Source organism: Erythrolamprus reginae, chromosome 2 (assembly GCF_031021105.1).
Source record: "Erythrolamprus reginae isolate rEryReg1 chromosome 2, rEryReg1.hap1, whole genome shotgun sequence".
NCBI lineage: Eukaryota > Metazoa > Chordata > Lepidosauria > Squamata > Dipsadidae > Erythrolamprus > Erythrolamprus reginae.
The window spans coordinates 96966090-96986544 of NC_091951.1; the positions used below are offsets into that span (position 1 = coordinate 96966090).

At 38.3% G+C, this 20455-nt stretch overlaps 1 protein-coding gene across 1 annotated transcript in view; it reads left to right on the forward strand.

Annotated features, from left to right (window-relative positions):
* MST1R (macrophage stimulating 1 receptor) overlaps nt 1-20455 on the forward strand; it is an 89991-nt gene that overhangs the window by 39419 nt on the left and 30117 nt on the right. Inside the window, exons 7-12 of the mRNA XM_070738847.1 lie at nt 6461-6635; nt 7426-7571; nt 10462-10623; nt 11397-11490; nt 14968-15195; nt 17647-17793. Of these exons, the coding sequence (XP_070594948.1) occupies nt 6461-6635; nt 7426-7571; nt 10462-10623; nt 11397-11490; nt 14968-15195; nt 17647-17793 (952 nt within the window). The remainder of the gene's footprint in view (nt 1-6460; nt 6636-7425; nt 7572-10461; nt 10624-11396; nt 11491-14967; nt 15196-17646; nt 17794-20455) is intronic.

Here is a 20455-nt window from a genome sequence, read left to right on the forward strand (position 1 = left end):
CAGCTGGGCAGGTAGGGGAAGCCTCGCATTGCGAGTGCTACTGGTTCTACGATGACCGAGCGCCCCGCCTGACCCGGGAACATTTCACCCCTGGTAGCATGGCAAACCACATAATGATAACATGTGCATAGTGACATCAAATTATGCGCTTTCATCTTGATGTCTGATGCTAGTGCAGAAGTTGCACCGTTTGCATGACGATGGGGTTATGTGTGTTATCACTGGCTTTTCCTTGTGGACACCCAGGCTCGGTGGTCAGAGCAGAGCAGCTTGTGCCATAATACGTATCTGCTAGAATGTTACCATGGCTATGAGAAGTTTTGCCTTATTTCCCTTGACAAAATAAAGCCCCTGGATTCTCTGCCTAAAAGGACAGGTGCTAGAAGAGGCAGAGTTGTACAGATCTGCCCTGAAGGTGTAAGTCTGTCTTTCCACTGATTATGACCATTTTGCAGCCACTAAGTTTTAATGGGCTTTTATTGGGTCTGTGTCTTGTTTTCTTCATAATTCCCCAAGCAATTAGATAGGAAGCGCAGCATCAATAAAACATAACTGTTTTCCCCCCTAAATGTATTAATGTAAAACATGCAGGATCTCATCGAGTGCACCGAAGAGTATAGAATATACTGTAAAAGCTAACAAGAAAATCAATATGGCATAGGAATAGTAATAGAACCTAGACCTATATACCATTTCACAGCCCTCTAAGAGTTTACAGAGTCAGCATATTGACCCAAACAATCTGAAGTCCTCATTTTACAGACCTTGGAAGCATAGTTCCCTCTAAGCTGAGCAGTGAGCAATCGCTCACTTAAAATTCATCATCAACTCAGAGTTTTCCAAACCTGCCCAGAAGCCGAGAGGGAAAGAGTGAGAGGGAAGGAGAGAGAGAGGAAGAGAGAGAAACAGATAGAAAAAAGAGAGGAAGGAAAAGAGAAAGAAAAAAAATGGGAGTAAGGAAGAGAGAAAGAAAATCAAAATCTAGTTTGAAACTAGCTCAACTATTTAAGTGGCATTTTGATATTGATAGAGTTGCCCTATTATGAGCTCACTGTTATAGACACACAGTACAGTATTTTATTTTGAAATTCTCTGAAGCAAAACAGGGTGGGTTTTTTGTTTGTTTGTTTGTTTATTTATTTATTTATTTAATTTATTTTTTCTGTGCCGCCCAGTCCCAAAGGGACTGCCGCTCAGACACTATACTTTTCCGCCCATCCCCCCCAAAAATTAGAGGGAACACTGCTTGGAAGGATGAAATGATAAGTCAAACCTGAGCCAGTGGGATATGAACTGCTGAACTGCTGGCAGTCGGAAGTCAGCAACATTAGCCTGTAGTACTGTAGAATAGAATAGAATAGAATAGAATTTTTATTGGCCAAGTATGATTGGACACACAAGGAATTTGTCTTGATGCAGATGCTCTCAATGTACATAAAGAAAAATATACATTTGTCAAGAATCATGTGGTACGACACTTAATGAGTGTCATAGGGGTCAAATAAGCAATGAAGAAGCAATCTTAATAAAAATCTTAGGATATAAGCAACAAGTTACAGTCATACAGTCAACATGGGAGGAAATGGGTGATAGAAATTATTCTAACCACTGTACCAAGTATTCTAACCACTGTACCACCATGGCTTATATAAATCACAGTACAGTCATTGAAGATGTCCAGCCAGGACCAGGGAGACCCAGGTTTCAGCTCCCCCTTCAGCCATTGAAGTTTATTAGTAAAATTTGAGCCAGTCATTCTCAGCCCAACCTATCTCCTTCTCCTTTTGCTTTGGGAGGAGGAACGTTGCATACAGCTCCCTTCAGTCAACGTATTTTATTTATTTATTTTGTCCAAAACATAATGAAGGTTGCAGAGGATATACTCATAGTAAAATATATCAAAGAAAGAATAGAAGAAAAAATATAGGAATAAAATATATCAATGAAAGAATAGAAGCAAAGATATAGGAATAGAAGAAAAGATATATTAAGAAATATCGGAGAGGCAGTAGGACAGGGTTTGAAAGACACGCTGGTGCACTTATGTACACCTCTTACTGACCTCTTAGGAATCTGGAGAGGTCGACCATGGATAATCTATGGTAAGGGTAAAATGTTGAGGGTTTGGGGATGACACTACAGAGTCCAGTAATGAGTTCCACGCTTCGACAACTCGATTACTAAAGTTGTATTTTTTACAGTCAAGTTTGGATCTTGCATCTTTTTCTTTTCTTTCTTTCTTTCTTTCTTTCTTTCTTTCTTTCTTTCTTTCTTTCTATCTATATCTATCTATCTATCTATCTATCTATCTATCTTTATTTATTTATTTATTTATTAAATTTATGTGCCGCCCAATCCTATGGGACTCAGGTCGGCTTACAGCAGAGTAAATACAATATAAATAATTGAAATACAAAATTTAAAATGCTATTTAAAAACCCTTCAATATACTACAACAATCATACTATCAAACATTCCAATTGAATCATATCTAGGCTGGAGTAAGATGTCGATTTCATGACCTGCTGGCAAGGCCAGGTCTTAAAGGCCTTTTGGAAAGCCAGTAGGGTGGGGGAAGTATGGACCTCGTGGGGGGCGTTAGTTGATTCCACATAGAAGGCTCTCACATGGGCCTGCCAACCGACACTGCTTAGTCAACGGGACCCAGAGAAGGCCAACTCTGTGGGCTCTAATCGGTCCCTGGGAGGTATGCGGCAGGAGACGGTCTTATGCACTTTCTTCTCATTGTCTCTTCCAGTATATCTGTACTCTTTCAGTTATGAAGGAAAACATTTCCAAAGAATAAATACATGCACCTTGAAGGATGCATTTTTAAAAACAAATATGCAATTTTTCTCATTTTTATCTGTTTATGTTCGCATAATATAAAAAGCAAAATTGGGATTAGGAAAAAGAATTTTCTGAAATTCATTCTCTTAAACATTTCTGCCTGGGAGAAGCTGTGAGTTGAAGTCACAAGTTTAATGTTGCAGTGCCAGAGCAGCCTTATAGTCCTCATGTGGAAATCAGGCCAGGAGACATTTCCGTGTGTCAGAGGTTACACACTGGCAATTTTCCCAGAGCGGAAATGAGTAGCAGTTTCTACTGTTCGCTAAAAGTGTAAAGAATTGTTAAAGATTACTGTTCTATAACCCAGTACATTTTTACCATAGCAAGTATTGACCTGCAATATTTTTTTAAAAAAACAATATATGTATTTTTGTATCTCACGATGCCATGAGGTTGGCTGAGAACATTTGATTGATGTCCTGTAAATATTAGACTGTTCTATGCAACTGAGATTATGAATCTGAAAAGTATGTTTGGAATTTCCAAAAATATTTTTCTTCAAAAACTTAACAAGCTGTAAACCCATTTAGCTTTAGAGATTAAATGAATGACATTATGCACCTTTCAGTTGAAAATTTCTAAGAGCTGAAAATAAATTTTCACAGTTAAAGGACTTAGATTCACACTAGCAGATGGTGAAATTTCTGAAATAGTCCCATCTTCAGGTCTAGGTCTCTAATGTTCTACAATTGACACAGTTTCCATCTTTTCCAGTGAAAAACATAGGACCATGGTAGGAATAGCAGTGATGAACTTCCATCCCAGCACAGATATAATAGGAATTATCAAATTTGTAAATAATCAATAGGGTTGTTTGTTGATTATATAAAGTAGTCGACCAATTCAAAGTTTTTAAAACATTTGAGATCTATGCTGGCAATAGAAAACTGAACAGCCTGGAGCAGAGCATAATGGTTGAAGCTATTCTTTCTTTAAAAAGACTATTGCTCCATGTAAGTCTTGGCTGATAATGGTTTCACGTATCAAACATGCCCACAACCTCAAAGCTATGGATCCGCCCCACTAAAACTCTACATATTGTACTTAGGTTCATATTATCCCTTTTGAAAGAAGGCATACAAGCCTATCCCATCATTGGTTTCTTGTTTTATATTCACATTACTGCCACAAGAATTCCTTATCCGATAGGGATCCTTGGGCAAAGACCCCTTAATACTTATCTCAAACTAAGAGTAACATGAAATAGGAGAGTCATGCTAGCATAGATATTGCCCAGATTAACAAAATCTATGTCAGATTTTGAGGAACCAGAACAATTGGATGATAAGTGGGCCCCTGGAACAAAATATACCTGGTTAAGATAAGAGAATCTGGAATTAATGAAATGCTACTGCAAAGTTGACCTAATGAGAGGGGAATATGAAATGTATGAGAGAACTATGGAATGTCATTATCAGCCACTCTATTACACAGCACAGCTGCTGATATGAGGCATAGGGTCATGGACCCTAGTCATCCAATTATGTTATTTAATAGGGTATTTTCTCCTAGACTGCATTATTTTGGAATGGTGTTGTTTGGAATGATGTTGTTCGGTACTATCCTTGCTTTCTTTTGCTACAGTCGTTCTGTTTCTGTTTGCAGGTCTTTGTATTTTGTGATTTTTCTCTAATGTTTTATTTTCTTATTTATTTTATCTTCTATTCTTCTATCTCCAGGCATTGCAACATCTACTCTCTAGACTTTTTTGGTCTTTCTTATCAACACTACATCTGTTGCTGGGGTGTTATGTGGCAGATGCTTCTCTGTTTGAATGCTAAAATCCCAGAGCACTTTGGCTTCTTCATTTTCTATTACTTTGTCTGCTTTATGGTCTCACAAATTCTATTATTCCTTACTTTCCTGCCTCTACAATTTATGCATGGTATGTTTGTATGTATGATTCGGTTTATAACAAGGGTTTTTAGCTGTTTTAGTATTGGATTTCTACATGCTGTTTTTGTCACTGTTGTTAGCCGCCCCGAGTCCACGGAGAGGGGCGGCATATAAATCCAATAAATCTAAATCTATAAATTAATTAATTAATTAAATAAATAAACAAACAAACAAACAAATTTATCAGTTTCACTCTAGAAGATCAAACTACCTTCATTTAGATCTATTACAGCTTTATTTTTTCTTACTTTCACAGAAAACCTCCCTCCCTCCTGGAATTGTAAAATGAGATCACCGTAATCTCCTGTTACAATTCAAATCACAATATCTATAAGCCAGAGCTGTCACTAGATAAGCCAGTGATTGCGAACCTATGGCACGGGTGCCACAGGTGGCACGCGGAGCCATATCTGCTGGCACGCCAGCTGTTGCCCTATATCAGCTCCAACGCGCATGTGTGTGCGGGCCAGCTGTTTTTTGGCTTGCATAGAGGCTCCATGAGGGTGTTTTGGGCTTCCAGAGAGCCTCCAAGGGGATGGAGGGAGGTGTCTTTACCTTCCCTCAGCTCCAGGGAAGCCTTCAGAGCCTGGGGAGGGTGAAACATGAGCCTAGTGGGCCCACCAGAAGTTGGAAAACAAACCGTTTCCAGCCTCCAGAAGGCTGCCTTCTCCAGGCATTGAATTATGGGTGTGGACACTTGCGCATGCACAATAGTGCACGCCCACACACTTTCGGCACCCAAGGAAAAAAAGGATCGCCATCACTGAGATAGGACCATAAAGATTCAGCCCCACTATCTGCTACGGCTTTGGACAGTCAAGGGTTTTTCATATAGACTAAGTTACCAGCTTTGGTCATACCCATCTCGTATGCAGAATCCCGTTAATCAATCAATCATTCATTCATTCATTTATTTTGTCCAATACACAACACATATTGAAGAGGATAGACATGAAGTATTATATATAAAGAAAAGATATAAAAGTAGAGGAGAAGATATATGAAAGGAAGAAAAGATATATGATATATGAGGTAAGGAGAGACAATTGGACAGGGGATGAAAGGTAGGCTAGTGCACTTATGTACGCCCCTTACTGACCTCTTAGGAACCTGGAGAGGTCAATCGGGGATAATCATAAAGAATAGTACTGGTTAGTTTTGATATATTTTGGACAAAATGCTGCACATGCAGCCACAACTCAATTTTACTCCAGATGTGCTCATTTTATGCTGTATAATATAGCATCTCCACACTACTTCTTAAAACCCATCAACTAGGAGGTATATGCTGTGCACTGACACACAGGGGTGCTTGAGTTTTCTTCTGGCTCAGCCTACATTTGGTATGTGACCCTTGAGACATCACATTAAACTGGATTACTATCCCTCTCCCCCAATACTATCCATTCCTGCAGTAAGGCTTTAATGTTCTGTGAAGTTGTTTCTTTCCACAAGAGTTAAATTCCTGGCACATTCCTGGTACCAGCTAGGAATGGAATCAGGCAACTTTTCCATTATTTCTACTACCTAATCAGAGCACATCATTCCAAAATTACTATAGTAATCTTAAACTAAGCTCAAGATTAGTTACTAATTAATAGTACATGATTTATGAAAAGGGTATTATTGCTTGCTGCTGTGGAATCCTTGGATTGCAGTAGGTTATCATAATCAGTATTTTCCTTGTCCTTTCTTCACAATACCTGTTTTCCAGGTATACCCAGGTGCCAAAGTGGAAGGATTTTGCTGAAGTTCTTGTTTGCAACTTGTCACCAAAGGGAATTGAGAAGATCATGGAACCACAACAGATTAATCTGACCATTATAGAGAATGCAAGAAGCCCATTTTATATTACTGGCTCCTCAATCCTCAGTGGTTTTACATTTATGGTGAGTTTAATATAGTTACTCCTTGAGTATCTGCTAATTTTCTTACAATGAATTGCCGTTGATATAATAAATACTTTCTGATAAGCACTGATATCTAGCAATGGATAGTGTTAAGCCCGGTAGGAGATGCAGATAAAGGTCAGTGTAGAAAAAAAATAGATGGAATTTTTGGCCACAAGATTATAGAATAATAGAATTCTTTATTGGTCAAGTGTGATTGGACACACAAGGAATTTGTCTTTGGTGTATATGCTCTCAGTGTACATAAAAGAAAAAGATATATTTGTCAAGAATCATGAGGTTCAACACTTAATGATTGTCATAGGAGTCAAATAAGCAACTAGGAAACAATACATAAAATAAAAATCTTAAGAATACAAGCAACAAGTAACAGTCATACAGTCATAAGTGGGAGGAAATGGGTGATAGGAATGATGAGAAAAAAACTAGTAGTAATAGTAGTGCAGACTTAGTAAATAGTTTGACCATGTTGAGGGAATTATTTGTTTAGCATAATTTGTTAAGCTATCATTCCCATAATGTCGGTTAGACTGGGAGTGGTGGGTGTTGGCATTACAGAATATCTGCGTTTGCCTCCAATTTTATCCAAAATGCTCAAACTATAACTTCTTGATTATAAACCATAATTGGACATATGCAGAAGATTTAGTGTTCTATGAGTATTAGGTATATTCAGTGGTTTTAATAATAATATTGTAATCAGATAAATATTTGGTTACATCAAAGCAATGAGCATTGTGTTACTATTTAATCTATTCATCATCAACAGCTGCCAAACATAACTTCCATTCACCCTGCCTATGGTCCAATGGCTGGAGGAACAGAGATCTTTATCCGAGGACAAAGCCTTTTTGTGGGAGGCACAAGGAAAGTGATGATTAATAATCTAGATTGTCCTGTGGACAATGAGAAAAGGTATGACAAACAGAATGCTCTCTTCTTGCGTCAGTGTATAAAAACAGAATTGAAAGGCTATGAGATATTAGGTATGAATTATAAAAACTGATAGATATGGCATCTTTTTGCAAATATTCTGGGCCTAGAAAAACTACTTGGCAATTCATTGGGACCTTCAAGGTTAGAAACACTTGCTCTTCATGGTTAGAGCATCCCTACTTGATCTGGGGGGTGGGGGGGGGGTGGACCAGCATCAGATGGTCCCAGGAAGTGCATAAAAGAATCTTTACTTGCATGTAATGTTTAATCTAATGATTCTTGTAACCCAGGTATGGAAACCCTAATCAAGATATTGTCTATGCTGGGTAATTTGTGGCAATAGTGATCAGGGTTCTTTACTCTCAAAACTGCATTTATATTATCCCAAGAAAGGAAATAGCTAAAGTACATTGCTGCAGTTTTTGAATACCTAAATGTGGACAGTATTTAACTTTGAAATATCTTTAAAATTATCTAGCATCTAATGATAAAATAGTATGCTCTTTTCTGGATTTTTATATTTATAATGTAATGACTGCTCCTACATTTCTCATTCTTTCCAAATAAGTCATAATCTCAGTTTCTGGTAGGAAAGCACAGTGTTTCTTGCAGTGAGGAAGTAATCATTCATACCAATTAGCAATCAATTATTACTCAGAATGTTTCATACAATTGGGGTGTTGCCTTAATGATGCAGCCATGATGAACGAAAAACTAGATCTATGGAGTTGAAACAAGATAGAGAAAACAAAACAAAAATAAAAACTTATCCAAGTAGGGGTTTCATTATTAAACTAGCAAAGAGATATAATGATTGCCAAGTTCTTAACAGTCAAAGCTAGGAGACCAAATGGTCTTCAGGCAACCAAATCTTTATAAGATTTCATCAGATTGTATTCTACGAACATAGCCTAGTTTTTGGGATGGGGGGGGGGGGCACAGATCAATTCATTCTTTCATAAACACTTGCCTAGCCTAATTGTGGGAAAAACGCAGACAGTAGCTTCTCAAAGGTACCAAAAAACCAATTATATTTACATATAGAGATTATCTTATCAAGGGCACAGATAGCCTGTAAATTACCCCTTCATATTATTGCAATAGAGTAACTGTTCCTATTCTATAATCATGTGAAAGTCTAAATGAGTTTATCCTTGAGTGAATCCAGCACAACTGGAGAATAAAGGCATGCATTTCCTTTGGATACCAAGAGAATTATATATACTAAAGAATGTGGGTCTTGCTACTGTCATGAAGATAACAGTCTGAACTTGCATTCCTAGGCAGTGAGGATAAGGCAGCTTTTCAAGGCATGCCTCTTCATGCTAGTTTACCAATTAGTACAGCTTTCTAAATTCTATCCTGTTGCCAAAGTTTATTGGGTAATGCCCTCTAATACTGTTACATTTGTTCAGGTGTAGGCAAAATTGGCTCTTCTATGACTTGTGGACTTCAGCTCCCAGAATTCTTGAATCAATCATGCTAGCTCAGAAATTCTGGGAGTTGAAGTCCATATGCCATAGACGAGCCAACTTTGCCTACCACCGCACTAGTTAGATAGAAATATGTAGAATGCTTCCTACATGACATGGTATTATAGGACAAGACAAGTTCACCAATATTCTTAACTGAGCTCTCAAATATTCAGAACCAGGATGTCACAGTGATTAATCTAGGCTATTTCTGCTGACTGCCAGCTGTCAGCAGTTCAATTTTCACTGACTCAAGGTTGACTCAGCCTTCCATCCTTCTGAGGTCGGTAAAATGAGGATCCAGATTGTTGGGGGTAATATCCTGACTCTGTAAACCGCTTAGAAAGGGCTGTAAAAACACTGTGAAACGATGTATAAGTTCTAATTGCCATTGCTTCATCAGATTGCTTACATTTATATACCACTTCACAGTGCTTTACAGCCCTCTCTAAGCAGTTTAGGGCGTCATATATTGCCCCCAACAATCTGGGTCCTCATTTTACTGACTTCGGAAGGATGGAAGGCTGCGTTAACCTTGAGCCTGTTGAGATTCGATTTTCTAAACTGCTGGCAACCAGTGATCACTACTGCACTTTAACCACTGCATCCCCACAAATACCATTAAACTTACTCGGCTAATTTTAATTCCCCCCCCCCCTCTTTCCATAAAGAAGTATCTCTGAAACGATGACCCAGTGGATCATGGGATGTCCATTACATTCTTAAAGTTGAATGAAGAACAATAAAGAGGCAATGAAGAACAATACAGTGATACCTCGTCTTACGAACTTAATTAGTTCCGGGATGAGGTTTGTAAGCTGAAAAGTTTGTAAAACGAAACAATGTTTCCCATAGGAATCAATGGAAAAGCGATTAATGCGTGCAAGCCCAAAACTCACCCCTTTTGCCAGCCAAAGCGCCCGTTTTTGCGCTGCTGGGATTCCCCTGCAGCATCGCAAAAACACGGAAGTCCGGAGGTGGTGTTTCCCATGGAGGGGAGCCTCAGGGGAATCCCAGCAGTGCAAAAACGGGCGCTTTGCTGGCAACAGAAGTCCAGAGGCGGGGCGTCCCAGTGGTGGTGGCTTGGGTTTGTAAGGTGAAAATAGTTTGGAAGAAGAGGCAAAAAAATCTTAAGCCCCGGGTTTGTATCTCGAAAAGTTTGTATGACGAGGTATCACTGTATTCTCTAACACAGTGCCTCCAGATGTATATTAGAATAGTAACTCTCAGAGATCCCAGCTGGATGTTTTTATAGCTGCTTTTTCTGGGAATTCTGAACGGGCAGTCTTAGGACATGTGGAAAGGGGTATTCTGGAAAAGTCTGATGCAGAGGAAACTGCTAAAAGATCTATTGGTAAGAAGAGTTCTGTCATGCTTTTTTCCACCCTTCTTCCTAGCCAGAGAGAGGAGGCCGTAATTTGTACCACCCCACCTTCAAGAGACTTGACCAATGCATCTGTGCTTCTGATAATAGATGAAGAGCGATTTCATTCTCCTCAGCCATTCCAGTATCGAGAAGACCCCCAGATATATGACATTACTCCCAACTGTAGTTTTGAGTGAGTCTCCTTTTTCTCATGCACCCAGATTTCTGAAGGGCTGTCCTAATCTTCCCATACACCTGTAAAAGATACTTTTAAAAAGGGTGTATATTTAGGGAACTTGCATACAGAAAAAAACCATAGTGGGATGTATACATTTATATTTAAAAGTATATATTGAGAAGACTTATGTGAGTTATAAAGACCACCTGTATAATAAGTGTATATTACAGAAAGTGCAAAACTCTCACATATTGGGAAATTTAATAAATAAATGCATCCAGATATTTATTATGGATTATTTAAAAAAATATCCACACAAATAATCTAGGCTATTTAATTACTGTACTTCCTTTGAATATTAAATTGTTTTCTACTGAGCTGCATATCCTTTTTCCTTCTTGTGTTTCCATATCTTAATGTTTTGTGAATCATGTAGCGCTCTGTTCGTTTAAGTTTCTAGTGTCCTGAATCTTTTAAGACTGCGGTTTTATAAACATTTATGGATAATAAAAATTGATAAGATTTCACTGCAGCTGTCTCATCCAATGGAATTAAGAAGAGTTTTCCCCACAGCTCTATCCTTTGTACCAAAGTAATTTCTAGTAAAGTCAGTTAGGAATGCATCTGATTTTTTTTTAGCAAGGTAGGAACTTCTGACTGGCCTGCAATGCTGGAAACTAGATACTGGATTACAGTTTCTCATGGATAATATTTGTATCACTGACATGCAGCTGCAGGACTCTTCAAATGGAACTTCTTTGCTTTTGTATCCTTCCACTTCCTTGCAGGGGCTCCAATATCTACATTTATGGTGCCAATTTGGATTCAGTATATAACACCAGGCTGCAATTTGAGGCTGCTGGAGTACAAAGCAAAGCTAAAGTGAGTATTTTCAGAGGAGAGAGAAAAAGCAAAAGAGAATGGTAGATATTTATTCATGATGACTTTAGCAATTTACTCACAAGTGACTCCCTGTGGATTTCATGGCAAATTGCTTGAATTAATGTGCTGCTTTGAGTTGCATTGCATATAAAAACTGCTATGAGAAGCTAGCATTCTATATAGCGGTGATGGCGAACCTACAGCACGGATGCCACCAGTGGCATCCCGAGCCATGTCTGCTGGCATATGAGCTGTTGCTCTAGCTCAGCCCCAATATGCATTTGTGTGCTGGCTAGCTGATTTTTGGCCTTGCACAGAGCCTCCGGAGGGATGGGGGATGGCGTTTTTACTCTCCCCTGGCTCCAGGGAAGCCTTTGGAGCCTGGGGAGGGCAAAACACAAGCCTACTGGGTCCACCAGAAGTTGGGAAACAGGCTGTTTCCTGCCTCCAGGGGCCTCCAGGAGGCAAGGGAAGCTGTTTTTGCCCTCCCGAGGCACTGAATTATGCGTGTGGGCACTCACACATGCGCAATAGCACACACCCACACGCTCTTTCAGCAATTGAGGGAAAAAAGGTTCGCCATCACTGCTATATAGCATTCAAGACTTTCTTCACCATAGTCATTATTACATTTTGAGAATAAAGAATTCCCTTACATGTAGAAAAGTTAGAAAATGGCTTAGCAGGCTCTTTCAGTAGTAACATGGCCCAGAGATTAATTGGTGAAGAATCTGTACTTTTGTACCTTAAGAAATTGTAATATACATAGGGAGAAAATCGGTCTTGACCAGTCTTTCTCAACCCCAACAATTGTGAGGTGTGGACCAATTCACAGAATTCTCCATCCAGTATGGCTGGAGACTTAGTTGCCCATTCTAATTCAGTTTGAGATTAAGATTTAAGATTAAGATTTATTAGATTTGTATGCTGCCCCTCTCCGAGGACTCTGGTCGGCTCACAACAAGAACAATATAATACATAGAATACAAATCCAATAGAGTTAAAAAATGAGATTTAAAACCCATAGATATTAAAAGCAATCATTACTGCACAATCACACCATTCTCATATATTACAGTCAGGAAAAAAGGTGGTGGTGGGGGAAGAGATAGTTATTCCCCCCATGCCTGGCGACATAGATAGGTCTTCAACATCTTGTGGAAGGCGGAAAGGGTAGGGGCAATTCGAATCTCCAGGGGGAGTTGGTTCCAGAGGCCCGGGGCCGCCACAGAGAAGGCTCTTTCCCTGGGTCCCACCAAACAGTGTTGTTTAGTCGACAGGACCCGGAGAAGGCCAACTCTGTGGGACCTGATTGGCCGCTGGAATTCGTGCAGCAGGTGGTTCCGGAGGTATTCTGGTCCGATGCCATGTAGGGCTTTATAAGTCATTACCAACACTTTGAATTGTGACTAGAAACTGATCGGCAACCAGTGCAGGCTGCGGAGTGTTGGCAAAACGTGGGCAGATCTAGGAAGCCCCACAATAGCTCTCGCAGCCGCATTCTGCACGATCTGAAGTTTCCAAACACTTTTCAAAGGAAGCCCCATGTAGAGAGCATTGCAGTAGTCGAACCTCGAGATTAGCATGGTATGAAAGAATGACTATGAAAGCAAGCTTCGCTTCATGTCATCTCCCTTGCCCTTTTTTTTCTTTGGGTACATAGACACCCTGCATAATGAAGAATCCGAACCGTCTCAAAACAAGGGATGAGCTAGAGAAGTTGAACCTGATTCCACTTGCAGGGACTTGTTCTCGAGCTACTGGAAGATGCAAAGTTGACACAGCTTTTCCCCCTCACTTACTCTGAACTATCTAGAGTTCAAGGTGTGCAGAGATATCAGCAATTTCACTCAGAAAGTGATTAGGAAAAGAGCAAGTTGTTCAAGAAAATGTTTTCCTCCAGCTTTGAGTACATGTTGGTATATGTCTTAAGGTACAAGATAAAGGTGATCCTTAAATAATTTTTAAGGACTTGGAAGTCTATCTTGTTTTAGCTGACACCCCATGTATAGATGGCTTTTGGTTTTATCTTTAACATTTCTTTTAAAAGTTGTTCAATTTTTAGTACAATTATTTTGTCATTTCTCTTTTTTTATTACTTTTCCCCCATCTGTGTTTAGCTTGATTTCATCTTTATTTTCATCTTTGTACCTGCTTCTAATTTTTTTTTTACTTCATGTGAATTAGCTTTTATTCTACTCATAAAATGATTGACCTTATTCTGTAGTGTTAAAGTGCTGGAAATTGATTAATCTGTTCAGCAGATAATAGACTCACTGAATATTGTTGAAACATTCTTTGTGTTACATTACGAATCTTCTGGTATAGGAGAAAAGAACCGAATTGGACATGGAAATGGAATAGCTTTGTACTATAGAAATCCTGCTATTACTTGGTTGTTTCAAAAACTTTGATGGACAATGCTTCTTTTTAATTCTGCAATTCTACAATTATATGTGCAATATACACGCACCTTCAATCCTCCCATTCTATGACTCTGTGATTCATACTTAAATTCAAAAGAGAATTCACAGTTGAAGAGAGGATACATTGAAGAAAATCTTCTCTAAGAAGGTTGAAATTATTTTCATCCATTATATGAGGGACAAAATCCATATCACAAAATTGAAAAGAATCACACATCCAAGGAGTTACCAAAGTACAGGATACTATTAAAAAGAGTGCATCTCATTCTTATATACTTATACAAATCAGTTTGTAAACATTGTAAATGCTATGTTTTTTTCTTTACAATAACCATTATCAAATAATCTAAACAATTAGGGCTTCCATCATTGTATAGGAAAGAGGTAAATAGTTCTCCTTCACTGAAATCTCCTTCCTTCAGAGACTAGATAATCATTTTTCAGAGATGCATCACTGAATAGAAACTGTATTAAATATCCTTTTAGGTTTCTTCCAGCTTGGTGATTCTATAAGTCTAAGTAGCAACGACATATTTGAATGAAATATAAGGCTTATTTTTTTCTCTCTCTCTTGGCAAATTTACATTATGGTTTTAATTGCCTCCTTTCAATCCTTTAAACTTTCCAGTGTAACTATATAACTGCTTCAAGGATGGTGGCAAATTCACTCAGCCAAAAGGAAAGTGGAAAGAAAATTCTATGTTACACAATTTTCCTTTAATCTGTTCTAGAGGATGTATATGCCGCCATTTTTCACATTCAGGTATATTCTCAAGCTCTGAACGCCTTCCTATAGTGCAGTGTTTCTCAACCTTAGCAGTTTGAAGATGTGTGGACTTCAACGCTGGCTGGGGAATTCTGGGAGTTGAAGTCCACACATCTTCAAACTGCCAAGGTTGAGAAACACTGCTATAGCAGTTCCTTTTATGGTCTTTTTCATTTTGTATACGTTCGCTCAAACAATTGAACACCTGCATGAGCTGGTATATTGGCATGAATTAATTTGATGAAACAAAGCCAGATGAAAAGGTTCTGATTTTTGTCATTTCAGGTTTGTGAAAGGCCACTGTCCACCGATAGGTTGGTGTGTCAAAGTCCTGATTATCCATCTGAAAATAAAATGGGAAACATTCACGGGAACCTGAATGTTTTGATGGATGGAGTTCTGGGAAAGAAGACATTTCATATCCGCTACTACCCTAAGCCAGTCATTGATCCCTTTGACTCTGAAGGTCACTTATATAGGCTCCCACAAGGAGAGGACAAGATTGAGATCTCTGTAAGTACGGGGCTTCCCTGTCCAAGAAATTTAGCAAGGAAGCTTCTGCTGCCTTGGTAGAATGAGAGCTAATTCAAATCTGTTAAGACATATGCAACTTAGTCTGCTTGAATGGTTCACTTGCATGAACATTGTAGCACCAGTAATTTGGCCTAGGCTGGTTAAGTCATTTTCCATATTTTTCAGAGTATAAGATGCACTGGAGTATAAGAAGCACCTTAGGTTTTGAAGAGGAAAACAAGGGGGAAAAAATTCTGCCTCTGCCTCCCAGTAATTTGCTCCCAGCAAACTATACAGATAATATACACTGTTTGCTGTGTGCTCTCGTTCCTGCAGTTAAATGTAGCCACACAACTCCTCCCAATTATTTAAATACCGTAGATGTTGCATCGGGATAGAGTTTCAAAGATAAGCAGAGACCATTGTAGGAGAGGAAGAAGCCAACTTTATTCCAAGAGCGAATGCATCAAAAGTCTCCAAACAATCCTTCAATACAGTCCTACAATCCCATCAAGCAATTTCATCAGTCAAATCAAAACTTCTTCCCAGCCCGCTTTCTTATAGGAACGTTATATCTATGCAACTTTTGCTATTTACATAATGCAGTCATTCATGCACACAGAACAATAAGCATTCATGATGTTGCAAAATGCAAGGGCAAATCTAGGGAGGTTTTGGCAGTAAGATTTGAGGTGTCCGCAAATGCACTCCTGTTACATTTTGCTACAAGCTAGAATTTCCGCAGGCCAGAATTTTTCCCAGGCCTTGAGGCCTACCAGGAGCTCCGGGGTTGCAAAGCCTAGAGTTCAAAACTCATGCTAACTTATGCTAATAGCATAAGGTGACAAAGCATCCTTGCGTGGTTAAGAACGCATTTGGCTTGCCCAACAATGTGACCTTAGACCTACACAAGGAATACTACAAATAGAACTACTTCAAACATGATTAAATCAAGGGTTAACTCAGCTGCCTTATCTTAATACTAAGCAGGACCCTGTTACATTTCAGATTATACTTGTTCAGAAGCTTTTAAAATTGATGTGGCTTTCTGGAAGTATACTTTGTTATCTCCTATTTAAAAGAAGATAAAATAGCACTGGGTTTTTTCAGATCAAGGATTTATTTTAAAAAGCTTCATTTTTGTTAAGTTGTCTAGAACAATAATAAAGCAGTCTTTTAAAAATCTAATTAAAAAGTATAATAATTTGAACATTTATTTTATTTATTTATTTATTTATTTATTTATTTATTTATTAGATTTGTATGCCGCCCCTCTCCGCAGACTCGGGGCGGCTCACAACAACAATAAAACAATTCAAGACAAATCTAATAATTTAAAAACATTAAAAAAAACCATTCTATAGACATTTATAGTTATTGACTTACCTCCTTGCATCCAGCTTCAGCAACAGATTAGCACAAGAAAATAAAATTCTGCCTCTGCCTCTCCCTCCCAGCAATTTGCCTTCTTACAGTTTTAGTTTCACTTTCATTTTAGCATGTGGGCCTGGCTGCAACCTCAGCCAGCTGCTGGCCGAGAAGCTAATGATCAGTTGCTTGTGCTAATCAGGCTCTGTGCTATTTGCTGCGAAGAGGTAAATTGCTGGGAGGTAGAGGATAAAGGGTGGGGTGGGCTACATTCAGTGTATAAGATGCACCCAAGTTTTCGCCCTCTTTTGGGGGGGGGGTAAAAAGTGTGTTTTATCCTCCTAAAAATACAGTAAATGTTCATCTGCATGAATATGAAAGTTTCTGTTCATGTAGCCAATAATCATCTCTAATATTTCATTATTGACATACGCATGCTTTCATGTAAGTATATACTGTATTAACTCAAATTCAAGTCAATTCATGGTGTAGAAATTGGCACGTAAATACAATTAGAACGCGGCACCTTTCAAAAATTAATTGGAAGACATATTCCAGGCTTGGATGAACAGAGCATCCCTGACTTTTCAGACACATGTGTGTATGTGTGTGTAAGCCTGAAAAAAAGGTGCTGCTGCTTTAAGCATGGTCATTAAAGTTCAATGAGACAGCCTGGAAAAGGTTTGGCTGCTTTAGAGAAGACAGAGAGGAACTCTGAGATTGGAAGCACTTTTTTGGGTTTATTTTTGATACCTGCGAAGCCCCTAATGTACATTGCCGAGACTAACCAATTAAAGAAAATGTGAAAGAACTGTAGTTTATAGTCCTCCAAGGGATGGATATTAAGGGGAAATAATTGTGAGGAAATGCCTCACTTACAAAACAAGCAAACAGAAGCAGGGAGTTAAAGTACTTTGAGAATTTACACCAGTTGTTTCTTTTGGATTAAGAAATGTGCATGTGGAATTCAGCGCAGGATTATTTGGGACACTGGATGGAACTGAGATATAAATCCAGTAGAAAATGCTAATGAGCAGAATTGATCCTTAGACATAATCAAGTATTTTACATTTCTCTGCACAGCATACGGGACTGGATGCTCTTGCAGGCTGCATGAACATTTCTGTGTCAGTGGCTGGTGCAGATTGCTATCTCAGTATACAGAAGATTCATGTGATCTGCCGAATACCCAACGGCCTGAACATCCCTGCGAATGGTTTGCCAGTACAGGTATAGAAAAAAAAATATTTTCAGTCGGAACTAATGTTATGACTTCATTTTCTCCCTTTGAACCTCAGCCTAGCCCTTCTCAGCCTGTCTTGCCAACCTTATCCACTTATCCAATAGCTTCAAAATGCATGAATAACCAGGCATGCTAAAAACTATCAAAGATAGTTGGTATTTCAACACAATTTCTTTGCAACCCACTTGCATCTACATATTTCATTTTATATATTTTTTTAAATTGAAACTGAAAATTACAAAGATGAAAAACTAACAGAAACTAAGGAAAATCTAAAAGAAAGAAACGATCAAAGAAAAAAATGCCAAGAGGGAAAGAAGGCAAGGAAGGAGAAAAGGGGAAAGTTATAGAAATATTAATATCGTCTCTAAAACTATTACAAAACTCTCTGCTTCTCATCTTATCCATAGACAAATCTTTAAAGCTTAATCAGTCCTAGTCAAGAAAAACCCATTAAAAGCTGTTAGAACGGAGGGGATCATATGCAACCTAACCTTGATCAAATAGACTCACTTTATAAATCTTAGTTCTGTTTTAAGGGCCTTGATTATTCCTTTTAGGCAATGTTTCAAAAGCGATCTCTTCTTTCTTTTTCTTTTCTCAGGAAGTCCTTCATAGGTGTAGCATATCTCTATTGTAAATCCTGACTAAGAAAATGGGTTTTTTTAACTCACTTTTCTGAGTTAACATCTATGTATCCAAGTAATTCTTCTGGCTGATTATTTGTGTGTCCTTTTTAACTAATTAAACCTCAGCCAGTTTGTTAGTTTTGTTTTTTTCTTTTAAGGTTTAAAAAATTGACATAAATTTTCTTTTGCTGCGGGTTGGAGGAAAAATCATCCAGTGTATTAAAATGTCTCCTTCTGAAAGTTTTTAGTGTCCAAAAACCAACATAAAAGCTAATTCCAATAAAAATGATTAAGAGTGGAAATGGGCGAACCCCTCACAAAGGGCTGCAAGCACAGCTTGGTCAAAACTGTCTTACCTGATTTTTAGAGCTCTAAAACCTGCTGGGGACCACTAGTTTACAATCCCATTATGAGGAGCATTTGTTAGGAGTCTTCCCAAGTCCTCCCTTCTCTGGAGAAGAATTCCTTCTAGCACTGATGATGTTACCTAGTTTGGTAATGAAACGTCTAATGAAACCACTAAGCACCAAGGGCCCCAGGGGAATTCAGAGAGTCAGTTTCTTCACTGGCTCCACTTTTTAAAAGTTTGTGCGCTCAGGGTCAGATTGATTTTGAATATTAAGGTAATTTTAGTTCTGTATACACTATATCAAATGCACATTTTGGTGGCAGAATATTGGGACAAGTTCCTGACTTCCTTTGGCATTGATGTTTAGATGTGTTTTATCACACAGCCTGGATTCACTAAAGATCCCTACAGTCCTTACCTATATTCAATTTACTTTGTATCCTTAACATTCCCAAGCAATGTGAATTTAAACATATACAAGTCAGGAGACGATATCCTGGAAATCTCCAAAGAGTACTAAAACCTTCTGTTACACAATCAGTTCCAGCTCTCTGGCTTTCTTCTGCACAGACTGAAAAATAGCAACACTGTTCATGCATTCATTGCCTCATTACCCACCTCTCAGATCACCCAGCTGGCAACCTAATTTAACTTTTTCTGGATTAGTCTTTGCTGGCATGGTGTTTCCTCCTCTCAGATTAATTGCCACAGGCGATTGATTGATTGATTGATTGATTGATTGATTGGATTTATATGCTATACAGTATCTTAACAATAACAATAATAACAACAGAGTTGGAAGGGACCTTGGAAGTCTTTTAGTCCAACTCCCTGCTTGGGCAGGAGACCTTACACTACAAACAAATGGTAATTCAACATCTGCTTAAAAACTTCCAATGTTGGAGCGTTCACAACTTCTGGAGGCAAGCTGTTCCACTGATCAATTGTTCTAACTGCCAGGAATTTTATTCTTACTTCTAAGTTGCTTCTCTCCTTGTTTAGTTTCCATCCATTGCTTCTTGTCCAACCCTCAGGTGCTTTGGAAAATAGCTTCTCTCTCTCTTGTTTGTGGCAACCCTTTAGATATTGGAACAAATCAAATTGGTCTGCTTTCCATTTCTGCAAGTTCAGTTAATTTTATAATCATATAATTATGATTATAAAATTATATAATTATACCCTTGTCTTAATCTTAACTTCTTTATCCTGTATTAATAAATCCTCATATGTTAACCATCATTCTTTATCTGCTTTTTCTGTCCTATAAAATGCTGCTTCTTTGGATGTCAGTAAGGATATCTTTAGAAACAGTCTGGGTTTATATTTAATCCATATTTTTAATAATACGTTTCTCAGTGATTCTCAGAATCTACATTTACTTTGATGTTGTCATCCCATAAAAAATCATTTTCACTTATTTTTATCCCATCTTTATTATTTTTATAAATACCTCAAAGAGGCAAACATACCTTAAACTTGTTCCTTTCTCCTCCTTTCCACACAAGAACAACCTCACAAAGTGAGTTGGGCTGAAAGAGAGCGATCATTTTACTTTTCTCCATTCCCTAAATCCTTACCTCTAGTTTATCCACTCAAATTTACCCTTTGATGCTTATTTCCTTCTTCCTATTAGAATAGAATAGAATAGAATTTTTATTGGCCAAGTGTGAT